Source organism: Caloenas nicobarica, chromosome 18 (assembly GCF_036013445.1).
Source record: "Caloenas nicobarica isolate bCalNic1 chromosome 18, bCalNic1.hap1, whole genome shotgun sequence".
NCBI lineage: Eukaryota > Metazoa > Chordata > Aves > Columbiformes > Columbidae > Caloenas > Caloenas nicobarica.
The window spans coordinates 4781211-4808220 of record NC_088262.1 but is presented as its reverse complement, the minus strand read 5'-3'; the positions used below and the strand labels follow the sequence as shown (position 1 = coordinate 4808220).

Sequence of the window (27010 nt, the reverse complement as noted above, 5' to 3'; positions counted from 1 at the left end):
TTCAGGAGTGCTTCAGGCCTATTTTCTGCTTGCTGCCATGAGGAGATGCTTGTGCAGATGCAGTAAAAATTTCAGTAAATGAAGACCAGGACTGAGTTGCTTGCTTTTAGCTGGGTGGAATGTCAGCGTCAGAAGAGATGTCCCAGGGATGGGTGAGAATTGCTTGTAAGTGTATAAAATTATATATGCCTTGGAAAAACCTTTGCTATTTCAGGGATGTCTCTTCCTTAAATATGCCTTTCTCTTATGAGAATGTTTGGCTAAACTTTACCTGTGAGAGACAGACTAATTTGGATAATGCAAATCAGGGCTGAAAGAACTAGATTTTGCTACAGAAGGAAACTTCCAAATATGTTAGAAGTTGGCATCAGCATTTGTGACTCCATTTGATTCAGTTCTGAGGGTAAATATTGCATTTTGTTTCTGGGGAGGCGACTACTTTGGACACTTCCTAATGGTTTACTCTCATTAACAACTTGGTAATTAAAGGCCTTGCCAAATGCATTTGCACTTTAAGCCACAATACTTGTTCATTTCCAACAAGAACTGGAAAAGGAATGAACATTAGACCATTACATTATACCAGAATCTTTGACATTATACTTTTTTCTTGCATAAAGTGTTGTTTTTTTTTTTTCCAAGTCTTTTGTGTCCCATTCCAGTATTTCCAGAGATAATGGATAATTTGAAAGCCTCTACCCTTTGATACAATAAACATGTACTCACAGCCAGGTAGACTGAGAAGATCTGGGAAAGTCTGACCTTAGTTGTGACCTGTTGAAGGTTGTGGCTTCAAGGAGCCAAGAAACAGAAATACTTTCAGTGCCAGACTGTCCTTGTCTAACGTGCTAGTAAAGCAAGCACATTAGTGCTGGTGAGCAAGTTTTTAAACTTGTTATTTGAGGTCTTTGAAACACTTCTGGTTAAGAACCTGCTTGGGAAATATTTTGTGGGACCATAAAGTTGCTGATCAGAGAAATTGTGTGGTGTCCTTGCACCTCTTTGGTGTGTGATGCTGGTGGTGACTAAATGGAAAGTTTGTACCTTAAAAGTGCTGAGGATTCCTGCCCTCATTTTGTTGTTTACACTGAAGTTGAATATGGATGCCTGGTACCACGTAAGTTTAGTGTTAATATAGGGGAATGTGTTTGGCCATGCTGACCTAGTAATGGACTTCAATTTAAAAAGTCTTTTTAATTGGTGGTGGTGGATTTTGTCTGTTTGTTTACTCCCTCAAGTATAAATATTTTGCAATCTTTTTACTGCTTTTTCTCTTGCGTTTCTGTTCCAGAGAAGAGGTGGTCCAGATTATTTTAAAGGACTGATTGACCACTTGACTATCCCTTGAAACTGTCCTCAAGCTTGTGTTTGTTTCAAGAAACACCTTCCTAAGTTCTGGTAGTCACTTAGCTTTGCATATCTGTTTCTCTGTATGAGTAAGAACTTCTCACACTTGTGTGTACCTGTTGCAAGAATCTGTTTTTAGCTCAGTGGATTGGATGGAGGAGAAGGTATGTGGACTTGGCAGCCTACTTCTTCGAGTTTATCCTGCTTTTGGAAGTAGTATTTGGATGCCTTTGGCTCAGTCCAAGCCCTGCAGAGCAAACATGTTCAGGCTGGCATTGTCAGACTAGATGATGGGTAACACACAGGTGAACCAGCCTGTCCTACAGCTGAATGTTACCAAACTGGGAACATTGCATTTAATTTATGACTTAGTGGTTTTTTTCCCTTCTTTTCAGTCTTCCTAACCCTTTGCTAATGGGTGTGATGGATAACTTACCTTAAATCCGAATTAGTGTCTATGCAAAGTAGGTTTAATGCATACGGGCTTCATCGTTTCTTCAAAAGACATATTAGCAAAGGTACAAGGTTTGATTGCCTGTGACTGAGTTTGTCTCCGCTTTGTCATAAAACAATCTGAGAGGAGAAGTGGAGAGAAATGAAAGGAGACAGCACTGAATTTCATCTGCATAGCTTTAGTGTGGGCTGGGAGCAACTGTTAAGTTTGGCTGCATTTTTCCTGCAGTATGATGACTGACATGAAGCATTTCTGCTCGTTAATGCTGCTGCCATCAGGCTTGCTTGTGCGGAGTCTGACAAATCTGTGGTCTGAGGAAAATGAAAACGAAAGCTCCTACCTTTCTTCAAAGGAACAAAGGCCCTTTTGAGAAGGAGGGCACATTGTGGGCACTCCAGTTTCCGATTTCAGCTCCGCTGAAAGGCTCCATTGTAACCTCTCCTGCCCGCCTTGCTCCCCTGTGCTGGGTTTACCTGCTGAGCAGGTGGAAGGGTTGGCTGATGAAAGCTGCTCAAGAGGGGAGGAGAAGAGAGCAGCCGAAAAGCTGACTCGATGTGATTTAACAACTGGGTGTAAATAAGTAAAAAAAGATCTGGGTAATCAGTACAGTGAATGTGAACGCCTGGTCGTGTCAAATACAGCCAAAAAGCCACCTTGCTGCCTGTCTTGCCTGGCTGTGCAAACAAATGAACGACAGAGGAGGGAGTTACCTTCGTTATGTCTTATGGGCTTCTTGGCTGGAGATTCAAAGCTGTCGGAAACCATTAGTACATTTACTTTACACTGCAGTTGTTACTGATACTCTCTTCTTACGCTTCTGCATGTGATACTGTAGCTACTGTAGCTTTTGCAAATTTGTCTATGAGATGGGGAGTGGTACTTCAAGTTTTCTATTGAAGGAGGGAACCTGGAGGAAAAATTACCCTCCTATTATTATTATTGAGTTGCTACGTGCTCAGTTATGCAGTTAATAGGTCTCATACTTGAAAATTAAAGCTTCTATTGATCTGTCTAATATGTTTACAAATTAACACATCAAAACCAAGATATAATTAGGCCAAAATTAAGGCTAGTATTGACAGCTTCCTAACAGGCAGTACAGGATTGTGTAAGTCATGGTTTTCTATTATGAGAGTCCTGGCTAAAGCCTTATCTTCTGGGCTGGAAGAAATCTCAGAATAAACATAGTTTCTAATTGATGTTTTATTGAAAATGGCACTTAGTTGTGCTGACGACATGACAGTGCAGTGACTGTGAACAAGTTGAAACTAAAACTAACAGTGGAATTACACTGGTGTCTCACAAACGAGTTCCTCACTCTGTTTTGGGGGAGAATGGAATGGTGTCTATTGCCTGTGCTACACCTGATTCAAGTAAAAGTCTGATTTGCTGTTAAGATAACATGACACCTTGGATCATCTTCCCAGAATTGTATGTCATGGCTTCGTACTCCCATAAATTTGACAACTAGCAAGCTTGTCTGTGTTGTCTCGGTAGCTATCATGTCACAGAGAAATTCCTCTTTGCCTGTGCTGGATTAGAAAACTGCCCTGTTTCAATTCCGAGTCTGCAGAAAAGTTCCTGATTTCATACAGTCTCCTCTAGGAAGTTTTACATGTGTAGCTAAGCAAAGCTTGGTTGGCAACGACTGAAAGGGTGATGTTAAAAAGATTGACTTCTCAAAATTTGTTTTTAATAATACAGCCTTAACACTTAAGTTACCTTCTCAGATTATAAATAAATAAGGCTGGAGATTAAGTTATCATAAAGGGAAATAAACTCAGTGGTCTTCAAGCCAGTAATACTAATCTTAATTTACTACATGTAAGACATGAAAAATTAGTAGCTGCTCCTCTGCCCAGTCTTATGAGTTGGCAAGCAGAAAATTAGGAAATGCTCCAATATTTCCGATTTTATGTCTTTTAAAATGGCTTGTCTTCCCCTAATAGGACCTCAAAGTGGAGTAACTGATGATTTAGAGGAAAGAGGTCTATTTTTAGAGTGTATGAATTGTGATCATATGGCTAAAACTGCAGGAATCTGGCAGACTATGGAGTGAGCCATATCCTCCTATGCTGAGTCTTTGAGCAGGAACAGTGAAAGGGCATTAAAGTGCTTTGTAGCAGCTGGGAGCACCTCAGGCTAATGGCATGGCCACAGAAGTGAAACTGGCTTGATTTGTTTCTTCTGTGAGGGATTAACTTGGGAAATCACTATGCAGGAAATAAAGTCCAGGTGTTACTTTTAGGTTGAATCTGTAAATCAGAGGGTTCTCCACTTATTCTTTTTATTTTTTTTTTTCTGCGAGTGGTCCTGGGGCTGTTTTGTAACAAATTCCTATTCTGTAACTGGCCAGCTTGACTTAGAATAACATATTTTCCAGAAGCTGGGACTGTAAGGATAATAATGTGTTCCAGGAAGTAGCCTTATTAATCTTTAGGCACACAAATTCCTCTTTACATGGCTGTATGTTGTTGAACACTCATGCATACATGTTTTGTCTAAACAATGATAATGGCTGTACATTAATACTTCTAAAAACTTGACTGAGCTATTTTGCAAGCACTTAGTTGCATCCTGTAAGTATGGCAGAATTAATTCCGTAGTGTGTAAATGCATCGGCCATGCTAAGTGTGGTGTGTACAACATGCTCCAAATCTTCCTCTTGGTGCAGTGCAAATTGGACTTTAGGGAAGCCACTAAAGCCAAGCAACTTACTGCTCCTCATGAGAGTGACTTATATCTTTTTATTAATAAACGGCTTTGCACTAGTCTGAGGTGGCTTAGCAAGATTCGGCTCTCATTAAATGCCAGTGTTGCTTGTGCTACCTCTGGAAAATGGATATCAGTTACATTAGTTTTCCTGGCTGCCACGTAGGAAATCTGTTTAGTTTTCTCGATGATGTTCTGTCAGTAGTTCTCCACAGCTTTGCACCATTTCTCGACGTCAATCAACACGAGGAGGTCACGAAGGCTGACCTGTGTGGAATTTGGCAGATAAAGCTGACCTTACCATATGCAGTAATTGTGTCAGACTTTGAAATTGTGCTGAGCAGTTGGTTCACAGAAGTAGAGTTGATGTGGAGTGATGGAGTGTATTGTGCCTGAGTAAGCTGTGCTTATGCAGAGTTATTTATAATCTTAACATAAAGAGCTGCAGAGCCAGGGATTCTTGGAATAGATTCAGCAAATCTAACCTGTGTTTGAACACTTTTCAACAGAAGAAGCTGCTAAGTGCTGTACTTCAGACTGACGTGCCATACTTAACTTCTGTTTTTTACCTGTGTACAATAATGCCCATGAAACATGCTGTTGATCGTGATTTTTCTTTCTCTTTACCAGACTGTGGAACATGGATTTCCCCATCAACCCAGTGCACTGGGCTATAGCCCATTTCTCCGCCTTATGGCCATCGGAACGCGATCGGGAGCCATCAAACTGTATGCTTTCCAACAACTTTGCCTAGATTTCTCTGACCACATCAGAATGTGCAACTTTAAGATACTGTAAAAAGTTAGACTGAGTATAAATCTGCAAGCAAGGGTTTCTGGAACACTGGAGCAGTTTGCCTGGGTTTGATTTTGGTCTGATCAGAATGAGATTATCTTGCCAAGAGCTGAACTATAGCTCAAACAGAAGCTGAGCTGAAGCAGATATTTGACAAGATTCTTTGCTCTTGCTATGCAGAAGGTCAGGCTAGAGCTGGCTTAAGTTTAGCAATCCTTCATGTCGTAAATTCCAGGGTTGTTTAAATATTTGGGGCAGATTTTGTTTTGTTTTGTTTTTTAAAAAGCAATTCTCTTTCAAAGGTTAAAACAAGTCAGAAATGCTTTCAGCTTCCTGAGCTTTTGACCATCCAGGCATTAAAGACCTAAATATTGAAGGTGGTGACTTTTTTTTAACTAACCATGTTCAGATTGATTTTTATGTATATGCAAGACACTGAGGTGATTCCCATGGCACAGTACCAGCTAGACAAGCTGTAAAACAGGCCAGAAAGGAAAAGTTGATGTGCTCTTTGCCTGCTTAATCATTCATTCCTGGTGGTGTTTGTGTTCGGAGGCTAGACTCCACATGCAGGCAGTAGCCATCTGTCTCTTGGTTACAAATTAGTTAAGCAGGATTGTAGTGTCTGGGAAACCACTAAACATCTCTGAGAAAAAACAGGGTCCAGGCACCTCTTCTGCATATACACAGAGGATGAAGTAAACTTCCATGTTCTCCTGTAGCGTGCAAAACATGCCACAAGCATATGAAATCAAAGTAGACTTGCATTAGTTCTTTTCAGTCTCCATCACTAAAAGTACAACATGGTTTCAAACTAATCTCTTTTCATCTTGCTTGCTAGCAAGCTTCTTGTCAATTAATTGTAGCTGTGGGTCATCTTAAATACTGTAGATCCTCAACAAACTCTTCAGATATGGTGCTCCTGGGGTGGAGTTCATGGGCTTACATGAAGAAAACAATACTGTAATGCAGATTCACTTTATACCTGACCAGGTAGGTATATTTTCAGTGCTTCTGTGACTTATGTAGACCTCTCTTAAACAGGTGTTGAGTTAGTTCCAGGCAACTGGGCTCCTATTACAAAGTATATTCAAAATCTGCTTGGCCAGGAATGCTTATCCCAGTGTTTTTTGTGTTCTCAGCAGCACTGTTGCTGTGGAGATGCTCAGTAAAATTCAAGAGTAGCTTTATTGTTTGTAACTGTTAGTCATTATCTCAAGCAACATATTGGGAATGGTAATAAGGCCAGAATAGTTCAGGCAATCCACTGCAGAAGAGAGAACTTAGTTTTCCTTTTGTAGCCCCTATTTTTGCAGTAGGGCTGGGTGGTCAATCTTCTGCAGAACAGACAGAACACTAGCTGCTGCTGAACTAATTTAATTATTTTTGGGAGTTCAAAGCAGTACTGCTAACCTCACCTGCTGTTAAGCTTGTTGCCTTTGTGTGTTTTGGGGTATTGAATCTTGCTCCTGGAGACTGCTGAACAGTTATTACCACAAACTAAAAATAGGAAGGCAGAATTTTCCAAATGTCTGGTGGCTGTTTAACCACTCTCCCTTCCTTTGACTGGCAGACTGGTGTCTTGGGCATACACTTTGTTGCCCGATGCCCCCAGTATAGCACAAGTGGCCTCTTTGTGAGAGAGATTTAGTTCTTGAGGTGGTTTTGGTTGTCTGTTTGTTTAACTAGTGGTATAAGCTGAAACTCCCATGGGGAGTGTTGCACCAGGTGTGGCTTCAGCAGGTAAAATGCTTCAATTTGAACATACAGCCAGCAGGGCTGGGCTCATAAAAGGGCTCTGACACAACCCTCCAGGATGAGGTTGGACATGAAGAATGCAAGGAGTGTGGTGTAGCAGACTGGAGCAGCCCCACCCAAAGCTGGGGTGTGTTGCAGCAAACCCTGGTGAACTGACAGCCTGCAGCTGCCTGGCTCAGCTTTACAGCATAGGCTGAGCTTTTTCAAGAGCCTAAATCCTTGTCATCCCCCTCAGTGATAACCTGTGCCTTTGTCCTGTGTAAGAGGGTTTTCAGCCTTTTGGCCACTACTTGTCCCCCTCTAGCCCCCAAATCCCGTGCTGTCAGCTAACAGCATTGCTGCAGTATATACCCCCCACTATGAAGAATTGTGGCTGGCTCCTCAGTCCCGTTTTACCAGAGAATTATGAACAGCAGCAACTTTATTGCTAGGTTTACTGTGTTATTTTTAATATTGTGATTCTGAAAAAGGCATATTGTGTGGTTTTGTAGTGCCAGCTGGTGACGTTGCTGGATGATAACAGCTTGCATCTCTGGAGCCTGAAGCAGCACAGCGGAGCTTCGGAGCTGCGGGAGGAGCACCGCTTCACCTTGAAAGGGCCACCTGGGTAAGCCGCAAGAGTGTTTTTGAGCTAGTTTGGGGATAAGCAAGTAAGAAAATTCTGCTATGGTTCCTAGTTAGAGCTTGTCCTGTTCTTACCGACTCCCACTCTTGTGAATCCATTAAAGGGGCATCCATGGAAACCAAACAGGAGTTGGCTAGGGCCTGGGAGACCACCTTTTGAGAGTGTTGTAAAGGGTGACATTTTTTTTAATACTGTGCATCTACTCCTGTGTGTACAGGAGCTGTAAATCTTAAGGTTAAGTAAATCTAAGCATCCCTTAAGTCAGAGTTTAAAATACTGCTATGGTTTTAGTTTTACTTGATCTTGCCAGTTTTGGGTGACCTATTTTTAGCTCCTTTGGGGACACTTAATAAGAGAGGCTTCTGTAAAATGGCATCTGGGTCTTTGTCCACATGCTTATCAACAGTCTTTTGACATAATTTATCTTCAAGCTAGTGTTTTCTTCCTTCAGAAAATCATGCCTGGCTCAAAATTTCTGCCTATAAAGCAAATGACACTTGTAAATACCGCTGTCGAGTTGTTAGTTCTCTCAAGTTCAGTAACGATAGTCTTTTTCCGTGCAGTAGATGAGAGTCTCTTTGCATGCCCAGGTCTCCACCAAGTGCCACGCAGATAACGGCCGTCCTTCCCCATTCCTCACGGGAAGTCCTGTATCTTGGCACGGAGAGCGGCAACATCTTTGTAGTGGAGCTTCCGTCATTCCGAGTGCTGGAGGACAGGACCATAACCTCTGAGGCCGTGCTGCAGCGGTGAGTGAGCAAACAGGCAGCGCTGCATAGAGCTGGAATCCCATGAGCTGACATCTCCTTTGTTAAAATGTCACCCTAGATTACGTATTGGGGCCTCGCTGTTGTGTTAAGCATTGTGCAAATCTGCATGACTCCTGTGAAAGTAACTTTTGGTCCTGGTATGTGTTAAGTAACAGTTTCTGTCCTGGTCAAGCCATTAGTGTCACAGTGGAGCTATGGCATATAGGCAGAACTATACAGGAGGAAATCTGTAAACCTTGTGCTTGGTCCCTTGTGTTTACTTTTGAAAAAAATGTTATGTTATAATTACCCATTTATTTTTTGACCATTGGCAGAACTTCTGATGCTGCTGTGTCCAAATGGGGATTTTGTCACTCTGGTGATTCAAGTGCTGCTGAAAACTGTCCTACTTTATAATCATTGATTCCTACTGACATTTCCATGTTACCTTTATTCTGTAAGGGTCACAAGAGAATAGGGTGCGTGGTTCAGACTGTCTTTACACTCCTGGGATCCAGTCTTGGAATTCGTTGTAAACCTTGTGTTTTCCCTGAAGAAAAATGTGACTGGATGCATGTTCATGTGGCAGGCCTGGTGTGATGTCCTACATAAGATTTTTCTGCTGCTTGAAGGATTTGTGGAAAGATCGTACTTCTCGTCATCAGTTTGAACTTTTTATTCCTTAATTTCTCATTCTTATACCTTAACTGTTATTATAGTCATATTGGGTTATATCTGGAGTAAATTTTTCTTGGTTTTCTCTTCTGCTTCTTTAGGGTACCAGAAGACTACTGTAACAGGCGATCATGTGAATTGGTGGAAGCCCTTCGGGAGCATCCGAAGAACCCTGACCAGATCCTGATTGGATACAGCAGGGGCTTGATTGTCCTCTGGGACCTGCAGAATAACAAAGTGACACACCAGTTCCTGGGCAGCCAGGTATGAATTCATTCCGAAGTCAGTTCAGCAGGGGAGGAAGGGCTCTCTCTGCTCAGAGCACTCCAAAGACAAGTAGGTGTAGGGAGAGCCTGACAAAGCTGCTTTTTTTTAGTAAGAATGTATTTGTTTTGGGGGCATTAACAGCCGTCTGGAGCGCAGTCATTGTATCTCTTCCTCTTCAGCAACTGGAGAATCTCTACTGGCAGAGGGACGGCAGTAAATTCATTAGTTGTCACTATGATGGAAGTTACACCCAGTGGCCAGTATCCAGTGACAACAGGCAGCCTGAGCCTCTGGAAAACCTTGTGCCTTACGGTCAGTAAGTGAGGTTTAATTCTTGCATATTCACCTAAATGCAAACTAATTTTGAGCTTGTGTGGGATGTTTTAAGTCATGTTCTCCCCAGTGTTTAATCCTAACGACAAAATGCACAGCTGCCTTTTGAATGGGTGGTGAGCTTAGGCTAAGGATTTTCAGTCCATTTTTTTTTCTTGGATTTTTAAACTCCTTTGTGATGTTGAGGTCTGTCTTGAACATGGAGAGCAAATGTGCTGAAGAAATTAGTGTCCCTTATGAAGAAGGGTGTTGGTGATTCAGCTCTTTGTTATAGCTTAAGTGTCCTGTTCAGCAGGAGTTGCTTGGATCTTCTGTAATTAATAGTGAGCTAAGTGTACTTTTTGTTGACCTGAGCAGTGATGAAATGATGCCTCTGATTTGCTGAAACCCATCAAATGTGGATGACCTCATCTTTCAAGCATATAGAAGCTTCTAAAACTCTATCCCCTTTACATTAGCTTCAGGAATGCCTGTGCTTTTAAGAACCCTTTCTAGTTAATCAGCTTCTACAACAGCACTTCCACTCCCTGTAGCCATCAGCAATGTGGTTCAAAACTTCCCCTGAACCTAAGACTTGTTTTGCTGAGTGCTGTGGTCAGTGTGTTCTAGAAGGCTTGTCTGTTGTGGCTTGGTCTGAAGAGGTGCTGCCTACTAATTCAGGTGGCTCCCCTTGACTTGGAGGGTGAGGTGACCTAGGTGAGGCAGAGTAAGAAACTTCTTAATGTAAAGGTGCGCTTATTGAATTATGGCAAATAACTCTGTTCTTTTAGGTCCTTTTCCTTGCAAGGCCATCTCCAAGATCTACTGGCAGACAACAAAAAATGGGTAAGTTTGTGATGTATCCCTTCACACTGTTCTGTTTAAAGGCACTTACAGGGTCCATACTGTAAGAGCCCTTCTTTAGAGTAACATTATAAGAATTTTTTGTCAAAGTTTGACTTGCTTCATGTCTTTGAGATTTTGATTACTCCTCACTTCAGCATACACCACTCTAACTCTATCTTTCTCTTAAGGCTTCCTTACATTATATTCCAAGGAGGGATGCCCCGGGCCAGCTATGGTGACCGGCACAGCATCTCTGTGGTCCATGGCAGTCAGCAAACAGCCTTTGACTTCACGTCACGGGTGATAGACTTCTTTATAATCTTCAGTTCAGAGCCTACTGCAGGTATGTGATGAAAGGGCATTACTGAGGAATTAGAATAGCTGTACGCATGTGGAAATCTGCCTGGTATAAATAGCATGAAATGAGATAAGGAGGTCAGCTGTTTTGAGGTTTTCTGAGGCTTTAACAGAGAATCATAGAATAATTTCATTTGGAAAAGACCCTTAAGAATGAGTCCAACCATAAAAGAGATTTGCCATTTAAAAGTGAAATGTAAAATACTGGTATAAAGAATGGGCTCGTTAGAAATGCCATACATTCCTCAAAAATTTAAGCTACTCCATTAGTGAGAAAAAATCTCTGAGGCTCATGTCTGTATAAGCTGGACACTGGACATAACCAGGTCATGAAATGAAGATCTGAACATTGCTGTTTGGAAATTGCACTTCAAAGGAGGCAATAATTAAAACCAGAATTTACTCCCACTGAGACACTGTTTCTTTTAATTACTACCTGGATTTATGACTAGGACTCTGGGTAATAAATCAGCAAAAGGTGCAAGGGTCAGTATATAGAGAACTCAATTTACTTACTGCTAGTGAACATGAATGTAAACAGTTCTAAAACTGAACAGCGCTCATTCCATGGCTTGCTTGGAGCTTGTCAGATTTTTGCTTCAGTTGACGAGATTTGTTGCCCTTACTTACACAGTAGCCATAATATTATTTCTTTTCATGAAATTGTAAAGCATTTTCCCCAAGAACTGTTCATCTACAGTGGGTGTAGTTCTTTTGTCTAGTTAACTTGAAGTAACAGTATAAAATGCTATTTCAAGCTCCATGAATGTACAGTATTGGAAGTTGGGTCAGACCAAATTGCAGAAGTTTAGATGCTTTTTAGGAATCTGTAGGCAAATCTTCTGCTACAGAATCTTCTCAGGCTTTCTAGTTTCTGGTTTGCCTAGCAGACTAGTTTCTAAACCTATCTGTGTGTACTGCTGGTGGTGACAGCTCCCAGCTACACACCGTGCAGGCATGGACATCCAAATATATAGGGGCAGGTTGGCAGACCAGACCACACAGCCAGGGGGGGAACACTTGGGAAAGCAGGAATAAAGCAACGGCTTTTGGATTCCACCCCATCTCTCTCCCTGGACCTTAACAGACCCTCTCATGTCACTGAAAAACCAGTAAAGAAATAGGCAGAACGTAACTGAGATGAAGTGCCTGCATATATGTCTGTTATCATAGATTTTCCCTACACAATACTGTCTTTTATAAGCATCTTCTACATGTGCAGAACCTACAGGTCTAAACCTTCAAGTTTATCTTGAGGTACTGTTTAGCTTTTATCATCAAAGAAACTAAACCCTTTTAATTTCTATGAAATTGTTGGAGCTGAGATTCTAAATGAAAGAACAAAAGCATTAAAGATGAAAGAAATACTGAGTTTTTTAGGTAAGAGATTGACTACTTGAAATTCAATTTCTGAATATAATTAGAAGTCCTTTAGGAGGAAGTAACTGAACTTAACAGGCTTTTTATAATACTTCCCAAGGATTGAACTATCTGGTTAACACGACTTCTAGTGGGTACAGAGAGGAGCTGCTACAGGAAGCTGAAGCTATTGCACTTCGACAAGGAAGTTTTTTTACACTAAAATGAGGTTTCTGTGGTTGATGAGCTTCCTTGTGGCTGATTGCCTAAGCTTAGTGGATCTACGCAGCTTGCCTTGTTTGCCCTTAAGCAGTCTTCCCTGCAATGGCAATACGAAGGTATTAATTGTACACCAAAGCCACTTAATTTAATAAGCACAAAGCTTATGTGTTACAGCATGGTAGTAGCTGGTGACTTTCCACTACCCTGAATATACTGTGGAAACAATTTTTAAATGGCTAGCCCTTCTTGGTTTTTTGGGTTTTTGGGGTTTTTTTGTTTGTTTGTATTTTAATTAGCAGGTGGATGAGTGTATGGCAGTCATGACAAATTCTAGTATGCTTGCTACTTCAGCAACTTAAAATAGATTTTTGCCCTAAGGATTGAGCTCAGATGTGTGCCTTTGCAGGGAAAAAAGAATGTTAAAACAGAGTATATTTGTTTAATATTGACAGCAGTGGCCAGAGTGCCTAATGTAGTACAGGTATGATATTATTTGTTCTATTCAGAAGTCCTTTAGGCAACTGCAAACGATGGCACGTAAGAAAACAAAGTAAAACTGACTATAAAACATTTTTTCATGAAGAAACAGAACTGATTAGTGGTGTGTTTATGGCTGTGGCCAGTCAGAGGTGAAACTTGGGGTGTCTAACTAGAGTGGTGCCAAGTACTAATTACCTGAAGTTAATTTTGCTGAGTGAACAGCGTTGGTATGTGCTTGCTTATAGACGTGCCTTCTTGCAAGTATATTCCAGGTAATCAAACAACTAGAGAAGGGAAGTAGGACTACAGGTTAGAAGGGAAGGTCAGTGAAAAGCTGCTACTTTGCTTACGGCTCCCTGTTTATCACACCACCCCCATGGGCCATGTTACAGCTATGCATTCACTTATATTTCTGTAGGTGTGTGAATCGTTGGTGTGAACTGATTTGTGGCTTTGGTTTTCCCCACCAGTTGCTTTTGTGGCTGTCTCACGAACTTTACTGACATAATGTCTTTGTAGACAACTTTTTTTTTTTTTCACTTTAATTCTAGTTACAATGAAAAATTTTTAAATTCGATGATTGTGTCGAGTGTCATCTGTAAAGTTATATTAACAGACTTGTTTGTAATATTGTCTAATATACGTGTGAATATATATTAGGTGATGTGCGCACTCTTTATTGAAGTCCAGAGGATGTGTCTCAACATATGAGAAGCAGGGAAAATGAAAAGTAAGAGAGCTGAATTGTAAATACTTGTCAGTTGAAGCAGAGAAGCATTCTGCAGAACCCGAGGCATTACTGTGTTTAAGCAGCTTAGCCTAAATGGGCTGTGGCCTAACACAGCACTAAATGGGTCACTGCTGGGGTGTTTGTGTGTCTGTCCACCCCATGCTGTTAATTAGCTGTAGGTAAAGTCCTTTGAATTCTGGCTGTTCCAATGGTGAATATGAACTTGGGTTATTTAGCCATGTATGTTGTTAATTAATTTTGCAGTGGAATCCATAAAAAAGTCACTCTGACAGTCCCAGGAGTGGTGTAAACAAACATAAATTTGCAGTAAATCTGTTAGTATCTTGAAATCTATTAATATTAGTGCCTCAATAGGCCCAGTTAACAGAGAAGTATTTAGAGGTTTTGCCAACAAAAATGTTTGCGTAGAGCTCTGTGATAACAGTTTTCAAATAAGCCTTACAGGAAGCTTGTATCTATTAACCTTGGATGGTCATTTTGTCAGCCTCAATTAATCTTCTTCCTGCAGAGTTTGATGACCCTTCTGCTATGGTGGTGTTGGCAGAAGAAGAGCTGGTAGTTATAGACTTGAAAACTGCGGGCTGGCCAGCAGTGCATCCTCCATACCTGGCTTCTCTCCATTGCTCAGCCATCACCTGCTCACACCATGTCTCCAACATCCCACTGAAACTGTGGGAGAGGATTATCAGTGCTGGGAGCAAGCAGAACATTCACTACTCAAACATGGTATGGCAGCTTTAAATGTATATGTGTTCCCATGCATTTAAGAGCAGCAAGACTGCTTGGAATGTGGGTGGTCTGTGCTGCTGACTGCATGTGGAGGGATGAGTCCCAACAGACGTTGTTCTGCCTCTTAATAGGGTCGAGAGAGGCTTTTTCCCAGAGCACTACCAGTACAGTTACTCACACTGGGGGATTACAATGTGATATTTTTTTCAGGCTTTGACAAGCTAGAAGGAAAGTCTTGAGTGTTCCCAGCTGTCAGTGGTAACAAACTTCTTGTTTAGAAGCATGAAGCTTTCAGCACAGCTTCTTGAGGAAATGTGTAGAATATCTTCTAAAAAGCACAGCTGGTGTCGAAACAGGAACATCTAATCCAAACAAAAACTAACAGCATGGACTGTTTCACTGCCACTTGCACTGAAGTTCATGCTCTCCTGCTGACTGCATATTCTCTTCACACTGTCACTGCCTAGGAAATCACAGTCTTCCCTTAATGTATTTGTAGCCGTGGCCGATTGATGGTGGCACCAACATAGCTCCAGATCCTCCGCAGAGGGACTTGCTGCTGACAGGGTATGTACTTAACTGATAACAATCAAGGGGCCCTTTGCAGTTTCTCTTCTTCTGTTTTGAATTAACTGAAGCTTTCCCGTGAGATTCAAGTCTGCTCATCTTGTAGGGAGAAGGCTGCAACTGTACAATACAACTTCGCAAAGCTGGGCTGCTGGCTTTGGAAAGATGACTGATTCTACTACTTCTGAGCCAACAGATCCTGATGTCCACAGATAACCTATAAAGTTGGCTTATTTGTAGTTCTGATGCATTATCTGTTCCCCCCACAAGCATCAGTGTAGAAGTGCAGGCAGTAATCCAGGTTGGTTCTAAACGGAGCAATGAAAAGTGGAGCTTAATCTTGCAGGTTTTGAAGTGTTTTTCTCCCTGCCTTACAGTATCTAAGGAGAACCTTGGACTCCTGTCTGCTTTGATCAGCATGAACAGATCTGGCTAAGTGATGGAAGTAGCTAGCAAGAGATTGTCTCATCACATAAAAATGTATCATTTTCTTTTCAAAGTACTTTTAAGAATTTCTGTGGGCTATTCTTCAGACTTCATTCTTGATGCAGCAAGTTGTTTGAAGTCCTTACCCTTATGTTGGAAGAATGTTGGCAATTTTCACCTGGAGAACTAGGATTAAAGCTTGATTTCTTTCCTTCCCTCCCAGTAACAGCTTTTTTGTGAGGATGAGTTGTTCCTTCTATATGCTTAGCTTTTTTTCCTTTTCAGTGCTTTCTGGCGTAATCTTAAATTGTATGCTGGTGTCAGATTGTTGAGAACAAACTGGATTACAAAAAAAGAAAACAAAACCAACACAAACACCACCACCACCACCAAACAAACAAACAAAAACTGAACAGCCAAAAAAACCCAAACAAACCATCCTAAACCAAATCAAACACAAACAAATAAAAAATCTCTGTCTCTCTTGAAGCTCTAAGTTGCCACAGCTCAGGTCTTTGTAAACAGTGTGGTTTAAGTGTTGGTTGTGTTTGTTCCCTGTCTGTTTTATCATCCTTATCTGGGTGATTTACTCTTCTCCTGTTACAGTGTGTTTCTGTAACCCTTCTCCATACAGGCATGAAGATGGCACTGTGCGGTTTTGGGATGCATCGGGTGTCTGCTTACATCTCCTGTATAAGCTAAGCACAGTGAGAGTGTTTCTCACAGATGCTGATCCCAATGACAATATGAACACCGTGGGTGAGGACGAGTGGCCTCCACTTCGCAAGGTAAGATAGCTATTGCTTGTGGAAGCTTTCTGGAAACCTGAGGAGTTTTGATTCTTGCCCTAGTTAATGCATGTGCAAAGACCAGCCACTGTGTATTCTCTTGCCTAGGTTGGTACCTTCGACCCTTATAGTGATGATCCTAGACTTGGGATCCAGAAGATCTACCTGTGTAAATACAGCGGATACTTGGCTGTAGCTGGTACAGCAGGACAGGTATGGAAATATAAACAGTTATCAGAAACCTTGCTTTTAGTGCAGGTTGTCACAGTGCAACTAGGATATGTGTTAAAATCAGAAATACTTGTTTCTATAGTGGTCAATTGACTCAGTTGCTGGAAATGTTGTTTCATGGTCCTCTGCTTTCTCTAGTCTGTATTTTAGACTTTATCTAATGCTGTTTATCAGCCCTGAGAGATGCTGTAGTTTTGCAGCTGCTGGGAAGGCCTGCAGCTTGGAGAACTGCTTGAATTGCAAAAGCCGTAGCAAAGTTTGTCCTCTTCCTCGCAGGTACTGGTGATGGAACTGAATGATGAAGATGCAGAGCATGTTGTGGATCATGCTGAAGCAGATCTCCTGCAGGACCAAGAGGGCTATCGATGGAAAGGTCATGAGAAACTAAAGACTCGAGATGGACCTGTTCGATTTGAAGCTGGTTTTCAGCCATTTGTCCTTGTCCAATGTCAGCCACCAGCTGTGGTCACCTCCTTGGCCCTTCACTCTGAATGGAAGCTTGTAGCCTTTGGTACTAGTCATGGTTTTGGGCTGTTTGACCACCAGCAGAAACGACTGGTCTTTGTCAAGTAAGTATCCCCTTTCCAGGAGGTCTGTGATAATCCTCTGTTAAGGATGGCCTGGAATTGCTAACAAAGCAAGTCATGATATGCAGTTTCTCAAGAGCAGTCAGTGTAGTGAGAAGCCCTGCCTCATTGGACTCTGTCCTTGAAGATCTTCAAAAATATATAAGCATGTTCCGACATTTGTGTGTGTCCTGTTGGACTCTTGAGAGTGATTGTCACCCAGTAGGAGGTGACCACATGCTTACTGTCTCCCTCTTTCAGGTGTACGCTGCATCCCAGTGACCAATTGGCTTTAGAAGGCCCACTTTCTCGGGTGAAATCCTTGAAGAAGTCCCTCCGTCAGTCGTTCAGGCGGATCAGAAGGAGCCGGGTGTCCAGTAGGAAGCGACGAGGAGGTAGTGGAAATGCCTTAGAGGTGAGGGGTCCACCTTTTTGGGGTCCCGTCTATGGCTTGGATCATGCAGAGCCCTGATTAGATTGCCTAGCACAGGAGGTGGTCTGCAGTTCTGCTATGGTATCAGTAGTTACTGGTGTAGGGGGAAAAATGGCAACTTCTGATGCTGCTGTTAGATAAAATAGTCACATTTTTAGAGAAAATGTACTGTCTGTAGTTGAACGTATGATGCGGAATATACCCGTTCACTGGCATGATGGTGCTTTCCCTTTCAATTGCTGCCACTTTTATTGTGTCTCTCTCTCCTCTCTCTTTGCCTGACTGACAAAATGTCTCCTTGTCTTTGAAGGTGCAAGAAGCAAATGCCAAATTTGACCAAGACGCATTGCAGGAAATGGAACTGGCTCCAGTCCAGCGGAAGATTGAAGCCCGATCTGCAGAAGACTCTTTCACTGGCTTTGTGCGCACCTTATATTTTGCTGATACCTTCTTGAGAGACAGTGAGTAGAAAATGCATCTCTTCCTTTCTTCCAAATGTTTTTTTCCCCTCTCTGCCAAGGAATGTATTAGGATTGACTGCCAGGAAAATTCGGCACCTCCTGTGTCCTACTTTGTGCTATGCTGAAAAACTAATGTAGAGCAAGAGCATATGTTGTCACACAGAACTGTTATTTAGCCATTCTGGCTGCTGACTAATCTGTGTCAAGTAGTAGCTCATCTTTGAATGCAGCCTTTATGTATGGTTTTCAAATGGGCTAGAATGACATCTGACTTTTTAGTATAAGTTTTTCCTTGTTTCATTACTCTAAAGTTCACCCCTGCCCCCCGCAGAGCCTTTTCATTCTGGTAAGTGGTGGCTGGCTGTGCATCAGAGCCCAAACTGATACTATGCATGAGTTTAGTCTGCTCATATGTGATACAAATATGTGGAAAATGGATGCAGCAATTGTGGTGTCTGATAGAAACTGCAGTCTGGTCCCTTTACTTATTTGCCATGTCCTTTGTCAGGGCTGCTGATGGACATGCATTGGGAAAAGAAGTGCAAAGAACCTGTAGTTTCTCTGGCAAGTCAGCGCTAATATAAAGATATTTAGGATGTAACAAAGGGAGGATGTGTAGAGCTGGTGGAAAGCAGTTATCCAAGGATGTCACAGATGGTGCTTTGCTCACGAACCTTCTTGTTGCTCCAGGCTCTCGCCACTGCCCGTCCTTGTGGGCAGGCACCAACGGAGGCACAGTCTATGCCTTCTGTTTGCGTGTTCCTCCAGCAGAGAGGAGGATGGATGAACCTGTCAGGGCAGAGCAGGGTGAGTATGCCTTGTGAGAGCACGGTCCTGATGAGATGAGCTATCACCCATATAACCAAGAGTTACATACAGAAAAGCAAGGTAGCTCAATTACTGCTGTTCATCAGTGAGAGCGGAGCTAATTGTAGCGGAGTCTGAGCTAAGCAACACTCACTGCAGCAACTGAACTGAAGAGTGAGCTCCAGCACTGCCTGACATGCCTCGGCCTCATTTCCTACTGACTTCAAAAATTAAAATTTGCGTCAGCTGTCACTGAAGTTTACAATCAAGCCTCTGTGCACATTGTAGCTTATTCTGACAGCTGGACTTGCTATCTTTAAGTAACAATAGCTACTGTTTAACATGAACCAGTTCAGTCCAAATACACTTTAACTACTAAATCTTTTTAGGCAGGGTTTCTGTAGCTACATTGTATAGGTTTCCAGCTTTGAGAGGATGTTTGTGAGATTCTAACACAGCATCTCTGACCAGACTCCTCTGTGGTTTTTCTGTTTATTTTCTTCCTTATCTTGCTCATCTAGCCAAAGAGATTCAGCTGATGCACAGGGCTCCTGTTGTGGGTATACTTGTCTTGGATGGACGCAGCACTCCCCTCCCAGAACCTCTAGAAGTAGCACATGACCTCTCCAAGAGTCCTGATATGCAAGGCAGCCATCAGCTGCTGGTGGTTTCTGAAGAGCAATTTAAGGTAAGTATCACCCGGGAGGTGCGTATGGACCGCACGTAAAATCTGCTGGAGCACTGAGCAGTGCTCAGTGGAAAGATAACTCTTGAGTGCTTATTCTTCTGTAGCTGAATAACACCCCTGGGACAGTGTTTCTGTTTGGCACAGTCCATAAATCAGTTTGTGCTGAAAAACTGGATATTCAGCATAGTGATGCACATGCTGAACATAGAAACTTTATTGCTATATTACATTATATTCTTTGGGCAAGGCTGCTTCTGCTTTTGCGAAAAAGCTTTTGCTGTGGTTAGTACAGAAACAGGAGTTGGTAGACATTTCTGTGAAGCAACTAAAAAGCTTATTGATTTGCACACTAACTAGTCAGCAAGACTTGAGGCAGCTTGATGTAGGCTGGTCCTGGCTTTTTAACGTGGAAGAGCACACAGTGTAAACTCTCTTCTATTTCTGTAATAATTTGTGGCTAAATACAGCAGGCTTTTGAAAGAACTAAGGGAGAAATGCAGTTTGCAGCCTGAAGGGTAAAACTGCTTGATGTCAGAACAGAAACAGATTCTAACACTGACTGTGGCTGATTGCTTCTTGGCCCCTGAGCAGGGAGCCAGGTTGACTCAGATTACACCTGTGTGTGTTCACTGTGAATGAAAACATTGTTAAAGGAGGGAGCAGCAGATGTCCTGGGGTGCAGCTGCTGCCGTTGTGCAGGAAAGAAATGTCAGTGTCTTGTTTCTATTGACAGGTATTCACATTACCCAAGGTTAGCTCCAAACTGAAGCTCAAGCTGACGGCCCTGGAAGGCTGTAGGGTACGAAAGGTGACGGTTGCAAACTTTGGCAGCTGCAAGACTGACGATTACAGCGAAAATGACCTGACTGTCCTGACTAACCTGGGAGATATTCAGATCATCTCGCTGCCCTTCCTCAAGTTACAGATCCGCTACCCTTGTATCCGCAAAGAGGATGTGAGCGGCATTGCGTCCTGCGTCTTCACCAAGTATGGCCAAGGTAAGGTGCGCTTCTTCCAAATCATCTGACTTGTGTGTTTGAGACAATGGGAAAAGTGTTAGAGAGCTTCATATTTAGAACTGGCCTTGTATACATGTGCATATTATGTAAATACATCTATTATGTGTTTCTACCTGGTACCAGTTGCCAACAGGTGCTGACACATGAATTGGCAGAGGCAGAAGCGAGTTTATTCCATTATCGTTAATGAATACACTGGTTGTCAGCTAAAAGGTTGGGTGTGCCCCATAGGTAACCATAGGTAGCTTCTGTTTGGCCACCCTCCTCTTGTATGGAGTGAAGAGAACCGCTGTCCAAGCAGTGAGCACTGGAGAAATAGCTGCATTGTGCCTGTGGCTCAACACTCAAATTGCAAAACTGGGATCCAACATCCTATGGCGGCTGAAAGTCGATCGCTGCAGTGCAGTTTTTACACCTTTCTATGCTGCTTTTCTAAAGTGTCAGCACAAGACTAAAATTTATCTTTCAACATAATTGTCAATGGCCCAGTGTCTAGGCTAACTAATCCTTGGGACACTGGGGTAGTATCTTGCTCAATGATTCCTCATGATTTAGATAGGAGGAAACACAAGCCCTTTCTGCTAAACACAGAGGATGCTTAGGTCTCTTCTTTTTTGGGATCACCTGTAGTTCTGGAACTGCGTTTTTGGACTTGAGGATTGCTTATAAATTCCCAATTGTCTGTAGGTTTCTATCTGATCTCACCATCGGAGTTTGAGAGGTTTTCCCTTTCTACCAAATGGTTAGTGGAGCCTCGGTGTGTTGTGGACATGCTAGAAGTTACAAGCAACAATCATGTGCACACCAAGTCTGGCATGGAGAATGCTGCAAGAAAATCCAGGTAAAGTCTGTAAAATCCTTGCACACTGACTGTCTGAATAGTGAGATCTACCTGACTGTTTCCAACAAAGTTTTGTATTTTATAGAGAATGTCATCTTTCAAAAACAAACAAACAAAAAAACCCCGGACTTTGGAGTCTTTGTTAACACCATTCCTAGATGGATTGGCATGAGGAAATGTAACATTTACAGAGATCCTATAGGAATTTTAGTCCACAAGCTTAGAAATGTTCTCTGGTGCTTCCAGACTTATGCATCACCAACATGTAATGAAGTCCTTCCTACATTCTTGCTCAACAAACCATTTAGTCAGCATGCACTGGAGTGTCTTGTAGCTGTCAACAGTATGTAAGAATTCTCTTCACCCCCATGCCTCAGAGTCAGTGTTTGGTTTTTGTCTCCTTTCCTTTTCTAGGGGGTCAGGAAGGAGTTCGGGTGACCATGGAGAAGATGGTAAGCAAAAAAAATAACTGTACTAAATGTAGCATGGTGACATGTAAACCCTGAAACATCTTTCCTGTTGCTACAGTTGATATTCCACCACCACCACCCCCCCCCCCACCCCCCCCAAATAAAGGGGAAAGTAAGGAGGGACATGAGGAAAACATTGTGACCTGCCTGGACACAGTAGTTGCTAGCTCTAAAGTAAGTTGCATGTGGCAAGATTGCCTTGAAAGGATAGAATGAAGTTGCTGCTGGAAAGAAAAGGCTGTGGGAAGATAAGGCCTGAAATTACAGATGAGACCTTCTATTAGCCAAGCGGCTATTGCTGGAAAATACAGTTCAATGTGTGAGGGGCTTTAAGAATTAGCTGTGAAGCATTCAGTAAAGTCAAAAGGTACTTATCAGGGGAAAAAAAAAATCCAGTTGTGGGTATCTAAAACTGCACATATGTCATGAAAAGGGGAAAATATTGTTAGGTAAAAGCTTTTTTCCTACTCTTTTTTTAGAAAGGAAGTCTGGGAGGCTGATGGAACATGCCTTACTCAATGATGAAAGTGAGTGAGATGAAATCTTGCTACTGACAAGGCAGGTGCCTTTTTGGGTGGAAAAAGAAGAAAGCTGCTGGGAATTTTGTGGGTTCCAGTACTCGGTTCCAAGGGATCTGCAATTACACAAGACTGGTAGAAATACTGGGTTTTCATGAATAGGTAGAAGTGAGGGGTTGGACAGATAGTCATGCCCTCAGGCAGAGGTTGTTCCACATAGCTGCATTCACTGTTGTGATAGAGAAGGATCTTTACTTTCCAATATGATTGTCTAAAATAACAGCTGGAACATACTGTTCCTTTGGGGCTCTGCTATGCTGGGACTGGTAACATCTCTTCTGGCAAATGACCGTCACAGTCCTTTGTGCCAGCCTATTCAGTAAAATCCTAGTACTGTTGAAGAGGCAACGATGATAAAAGGTCTGACCTCTGTGTGGTGGGAGGCAGGTTTTAAAGGCTGTTCAGTGGGAGGTGGAATGTGGCTGGGCTGCCTTGGAAGCAGATCTGCACTGGTTTGGCTCACTGCTTTAACCCTCTGCTTTCCAGAAGTCCTGAAGGAGATCCAGAGTACTCTGGAGGGGGGCAGAGGGTGAGTATCAAACAATTTCTATTCCTAATGGGTGGGGCTGGCAAGGGAGGGCATTTCTAGTGGAAAGCCGAGGGATGCCCGACATGACGGCAGGGGATCCTTCTGCTGGAATCTAATCATGTATGTGTCCCACAAACTACCAAAGGGCGATAGTAAGAGAGAGGCAGGTTCTCTTTCACGTGTTGTCCCTTGACATTTTTTATGAATAATGCTTTGTCTCTTTCTCTCCGAAAAGCAGGAGAGATCACATTCCCACATCCCAAAGGAACAGGACTCTGAGTATTCGCATACAGGTTTCTATTTGTGTCAACCCATACTGATCTAAGGGCAGGCCACACGGGCTCAGTTGGCCGAGGATGGGACTCTGGAGTTTTAATCCGGGCTTGACACTGTCACTTGGATGTGTTCAGTATCTCTGCTCCCATTCTGTCTATACAATAGAGCTAAGCTACCACCATGGGTGCGGGGCTTTACCTTGTCTCCCTGGAATACTGATGTTCAGGTGACAGGGGCTACGGAAGTGTAGACAAAGGACTCCTGTTTGCCACGGATGCAGGAAGCTTGGTGGGACTGGTAACTGCTGGTGTGTAAGGATAAGTGACTGCCTGACATGCTCTGCTCTGTGCACTTCTCTGGACAGTACCTAACCCTGGTTTTCTGTCAGCAGCTGGGAGTGGATGGGATGATACTGCATTGCAATAATGAATCTTTTCTTGTGTCATTGCAGGAGCTATGCAGAAAGAAATTTGGCAAGAAGTCCGTTAGGACATGGACTAAGTAATGGAGGAGGTAGGTGAGGCTAAGGGTATTTCAGGCCCAGTGAAGTAGCCAAAGGAAGCAGAAAGTGGAATGAAGTTTCTTTATGAAATTCAGCTTATTTAAATGGTTTGTGATACTGCAGAGCACTGGTCTGAATTTTCAGGCTGGGAATCTGCTGGCTGTGTGAGGTACTAGCACAGTTCAGCGTCTTGCACCACATGAGTAAATATGCTGCATTGGTTTTAAAGGAAGAGATAAAAATCCTTTGAAGGCTCCTGGCTGGCTCTTAACCTTACCCTAAAGCAACCTGGAGAGGCAGCCAGAGCTCGTAGCAATAATCTGTTAAGTATATCAACTTATTAGCTTTCAACTGTTTTCTAAAATGGCTTTTGCATTCTTTTATCCCAAAGCAGATTGACCAGAATTCATCACTGACTTTCTGGCATTGGATTGAGTGCCATAACACTACTGATTGGGCAAACCGTCCCCGGGGAGAGGGCACCAGTGCTCCCTGCATCGCAGGCTAGTGAGTGAGCTGCAGCTTGCATGTGTGTGCATGCCTGCCTCTGCCTCTCCAATTAGTGCCTCATTAGAGACATCTCCTCTTGGAGCCCGCCTTGCATTAGGACAGAAGTGGATCGCCAGGTCTGATGCACCACAAGCCTCTGAGTACATCTAACTTTTAAATGTTTGCACATTTCTCTTTTCTACTGGGCTGGGTTTTAAATTATAAATGTTACTGCCTTGGCGCAGGATTTTAATAAACGCACACTGTTACCTCCAACTGGTTTAAAATTATTTTTTGTACAATTTTTTAAAATCGTATGGGTATTTCAGTTTTAATGGAAACATTTTAGAAATTTACTTTTTAAAAGAAAGCATTGAATAATATATGCTAGATTCCTGTGACTGCTGTATGTGGTATCTGAATGAGTAATTTTGGGGTTTGTTTGTTATGGTACTGTTAACTGGCTTTATGGATTTGGGTAGAATCTATTTTTGTAGCCATTCGAATCAGAGGACAATTAATTGAACTTGATTTTTGTTTCAACATTACGTTGCTCTTTTTTGGAAATAAAACTCTGAATTCCCTTTTGTGATCCTTGTCTGCTCTCATATCTATTTTTTCCATCAGCATCTTCTTTCACATTGGCAACAGGCTCATGCCCACTTACCCCTTGAAGAAGGTGCTGTCCCTCTCTGATCTGTAGAGGCAAAGAGGACTCCTGGAGATTTAGTGGCCTCCTTGAGCAAGGTGGTGGTTTGGAGGAGACACATGTGGCAAGCAAGTTGATTGTATCACTGTCCTGCAATTCATGCATTGTATTGCCAGAAAAGGGCACTGGTTCAGATTATAGTCCTCGGAAGGTTGTCCTGAAATAACTTGGGTGATAATACACTGAAGGGAGAAACAGTCGATCTGGCAATGCTGCTGTACTAGTCAGTAGATGGATTTTTTTAATTATCATTATTTTTTAAATTGAAACTCGTGAAACTCTGTGGAGCAGCTTGTTGCTCTTTAATATTTTTGGTTACTTTGTCCCTGACCTAACACCTTTTCCAGCGAAGAAAAAGGGGAGAGTATTGTCCTGTTTCTCTCCTGCAACTTGTGTGTAGCACTATGAGAGTCAGTGAGAAAGAACTAAATCTTGCCAGGCTGGGTGCTGAGCTGTCATCCTTGACATGCTTTGGAAACCTCTCCTTGGCAGCCCTCTTCTTTTGGGCTCTGTCTTTATCTTCCCGAGCAAAGCAGAGGGATCTTTTATTTCCTAGGATACTAGGGTGACCCTTTCTGTTCTGCAGGGGAATGTGACTGCAGAGTTGCTGTTGCTCAGGTGATGTTTCAGGCACCCTTCCTTCTAGAAGTATTAGTAGCTCCTTTGAGGCCTAATTTATTGCTAATGAGGTTTTAGAGAGCCTTCTCTCCTTCTCAGTGTGGTCTGACAAAACAGGTTTCCATTTCCTTATTTCTACTAGCTTCATTATTTCATTTTTTTCTATTGCTGCAGGATTGAGGCTAACAGAAAGGTGGCCTGCTGTTTTCCACCTCTTGCGCCAGGCACTGATGCTGGAAATTTGCAGAAAGTTATGGTTTAATCAGCAGCTTCTGAGCTGGTGTGATCCTGTGCGTGTGCATCATCCTGGTGCACCCAGCTGCTCCTTTCTGCTCCTCGCAGATGGGATGATTTTAATGTCTTTTCTGAGCATTTCATTTACTGGCAGGCTTGGGGTAAGTAATATGGCCACCCTGCTCAGAAAGGGCAAAAGCACTTCATAACTTTCCTCCCCATAACTTGAAAAATCTGCTATGTCTGCTGAGTTAGACAAGTCACAAAAATGTTATCATAATTTGTGTGCATTTAAGTGAATTTATATTTAAAATCAAGCAACTAAAATAACTTTATCCAGGCTTTTTGTTGTTTTCCTGAAAGCACAAGCTAGACTCCTAAGGGGATAGAGTAGTTCAGGATGTGTGCTGATATATGGCAGTTTTTTTCCTAGTAATGCCTATTTGAAGCCTACAGCTGAAGGATTCACTGAAATAAAACTGCTTGGCTTATTGTTATGAGGCATAAAGAATCCTTTTAGAGCTGCCATACCTAAAATACAGGAGAAATAGCAAAGGGGCAAAGCTGGGGAAGACTGGAATGAATATGTTGTGCTTTCGATCACATTATGAACTGAGCAGGAGAGGATAGAAAGGCTCGTAACGTTCAGTACTAGGGTGTATCTTTTGTGCTGTCAGAAAACCAGTAGCAAGTAAAATCAGTGATGGGATCAGGTGTTCATGAAGGGTGCAGTCTTCAGTGAATGTCTGTAAGCAGCTTTTGAATGTAATGGGAAAAAATCCCTCTGCATTTTTCCCTTTCGGGAATTGCTTTCTGAGCCTGCTGTTACCCTGAGCTTACCCGTCAGCCCACAGTAATAATAACAGCCTGTTTCTGATCAGAGGATTCAGCTGCTGCCAAACTCCTTGAGTTTTGTGCCTACCTCTACTTTTCACTTGAACTCCCCTTGTCTGGGATCTGATAGAAGCTTGCTGTCTCCAAGAAGCTAATGCTTAACGCTTGGAAGCACTCTGAGGGCTCATTGGCCCTGATTAATGTTATTGCCAGGCAGGCTTTGGCAGTGCTGTCCGTTTCTTCTGCTTTATATGATCTTGCTGGGGTCTGGCACCATAAAGTGCCTCTTCGCTGCAGGAGCTGAGCTGCTGTTAACACCGGCTGCCAATGCTTGAAAAAATCCTTTCTTGCAGCCGTGCTGGCAGCATGTTCCCTAACCATTGCAGACCTGTTCTGTTTTCTTTTTGCAAAGGGGAAAGCCTTGGATCACAACTAAAGAACCACTCAAATTTTCCACATCTGAATACGCATATTGGGTACCTAATATGGGACGCTGTTTTATAGTG

The 27010-nt window shown here is 42.5% G+C and overlaps 1 protein-coding gene across 7 annotated transcripts in view; it reads left to right on the top strand.

The window, feature by feature from the left end:
• The window catches only part of LLGL2 (LLGL scribble cell polarity complex component 2), a 34146-nt gene extending 9445 nt beyond the window's left edge, over positions 1-24701 (top strand). For 4 of the 7 annotated variants that reach the window (XM_065647674.1, XM_065647671.1, XM_065647672.1 and 1 more), the window contains 24 exons: positions 5144-5241; positions 6220-6301; positions 7558-7673; positions 8282-8440; positions 9217-9379; positions 9562-9694; positions 10486-10540; positions 10729-10883; positions 14218-14435; positions 14938-15005; positions 16066-16219; positions 16328-16432; positions 16727-17019; positions 17278-17431; positions 17760-17910; positions 18601-18717; positions 19239-19405; positions 20139-20403; positions 21112-21265; positions 21680-21717; positions 22215-22262; positions 22800-22842; positions 23570-23631; positions 24012-24701. In XM_065647674.1, coding sequence (XP_065503746.1) covers positions 5144-5241; positions 6220-6301; positions 7558-7673; positions 8282-8440; positions 9217-9379; positions 9562-9694; positions 10486-10540; positions 10729-10883; positions 14218-14435; positions 14938-15005; positions 16066-16219; positions 16328-16432; positions 16727-17019; positions 17278-17431; positions 17760-17910; positions 18601-18717; positions 19239-19405; positions 20139-20403; positions 21112-21265; positions 21680-21717; positions 22215-22262; positions 22800-22842; positions 23570-23631; positions 24012-24019 — 3006 coding nt within the window. In that variant the 3' untranslated portion in view covers positions 24020-24701. Of the gene's footprint in view, positions 1-5143; positions 5242-6219; positions 6302-7557; positions 7674-8281; positions 8441-9216; positions 9380-9561; positions 9695-10485; positions 10541-10728; positions 10884-14217; positions 14436-14905; positions 15006-16065; positions 16220-16327; positions 16433-16726; positions 17020-17277; positions 17432-17759; positions 17911-18600; positions 18718-19238; positions 19406-20138; positions 20404-21111; positions 21266-21679; positions 21718-22214; positions 22263-22799; positions 22843-23080; positions 23136-23569; positions 23632-24011 lie in introns of those variants that run through there. The other 3 variants (XM_065647675.1, XM_065647678.1, XM_065647677.1) reach the window with 3 other exon arrangements.
• The last annotated feature ends 2309 nt before the right edge of the window (positions 24702-27010 follow it).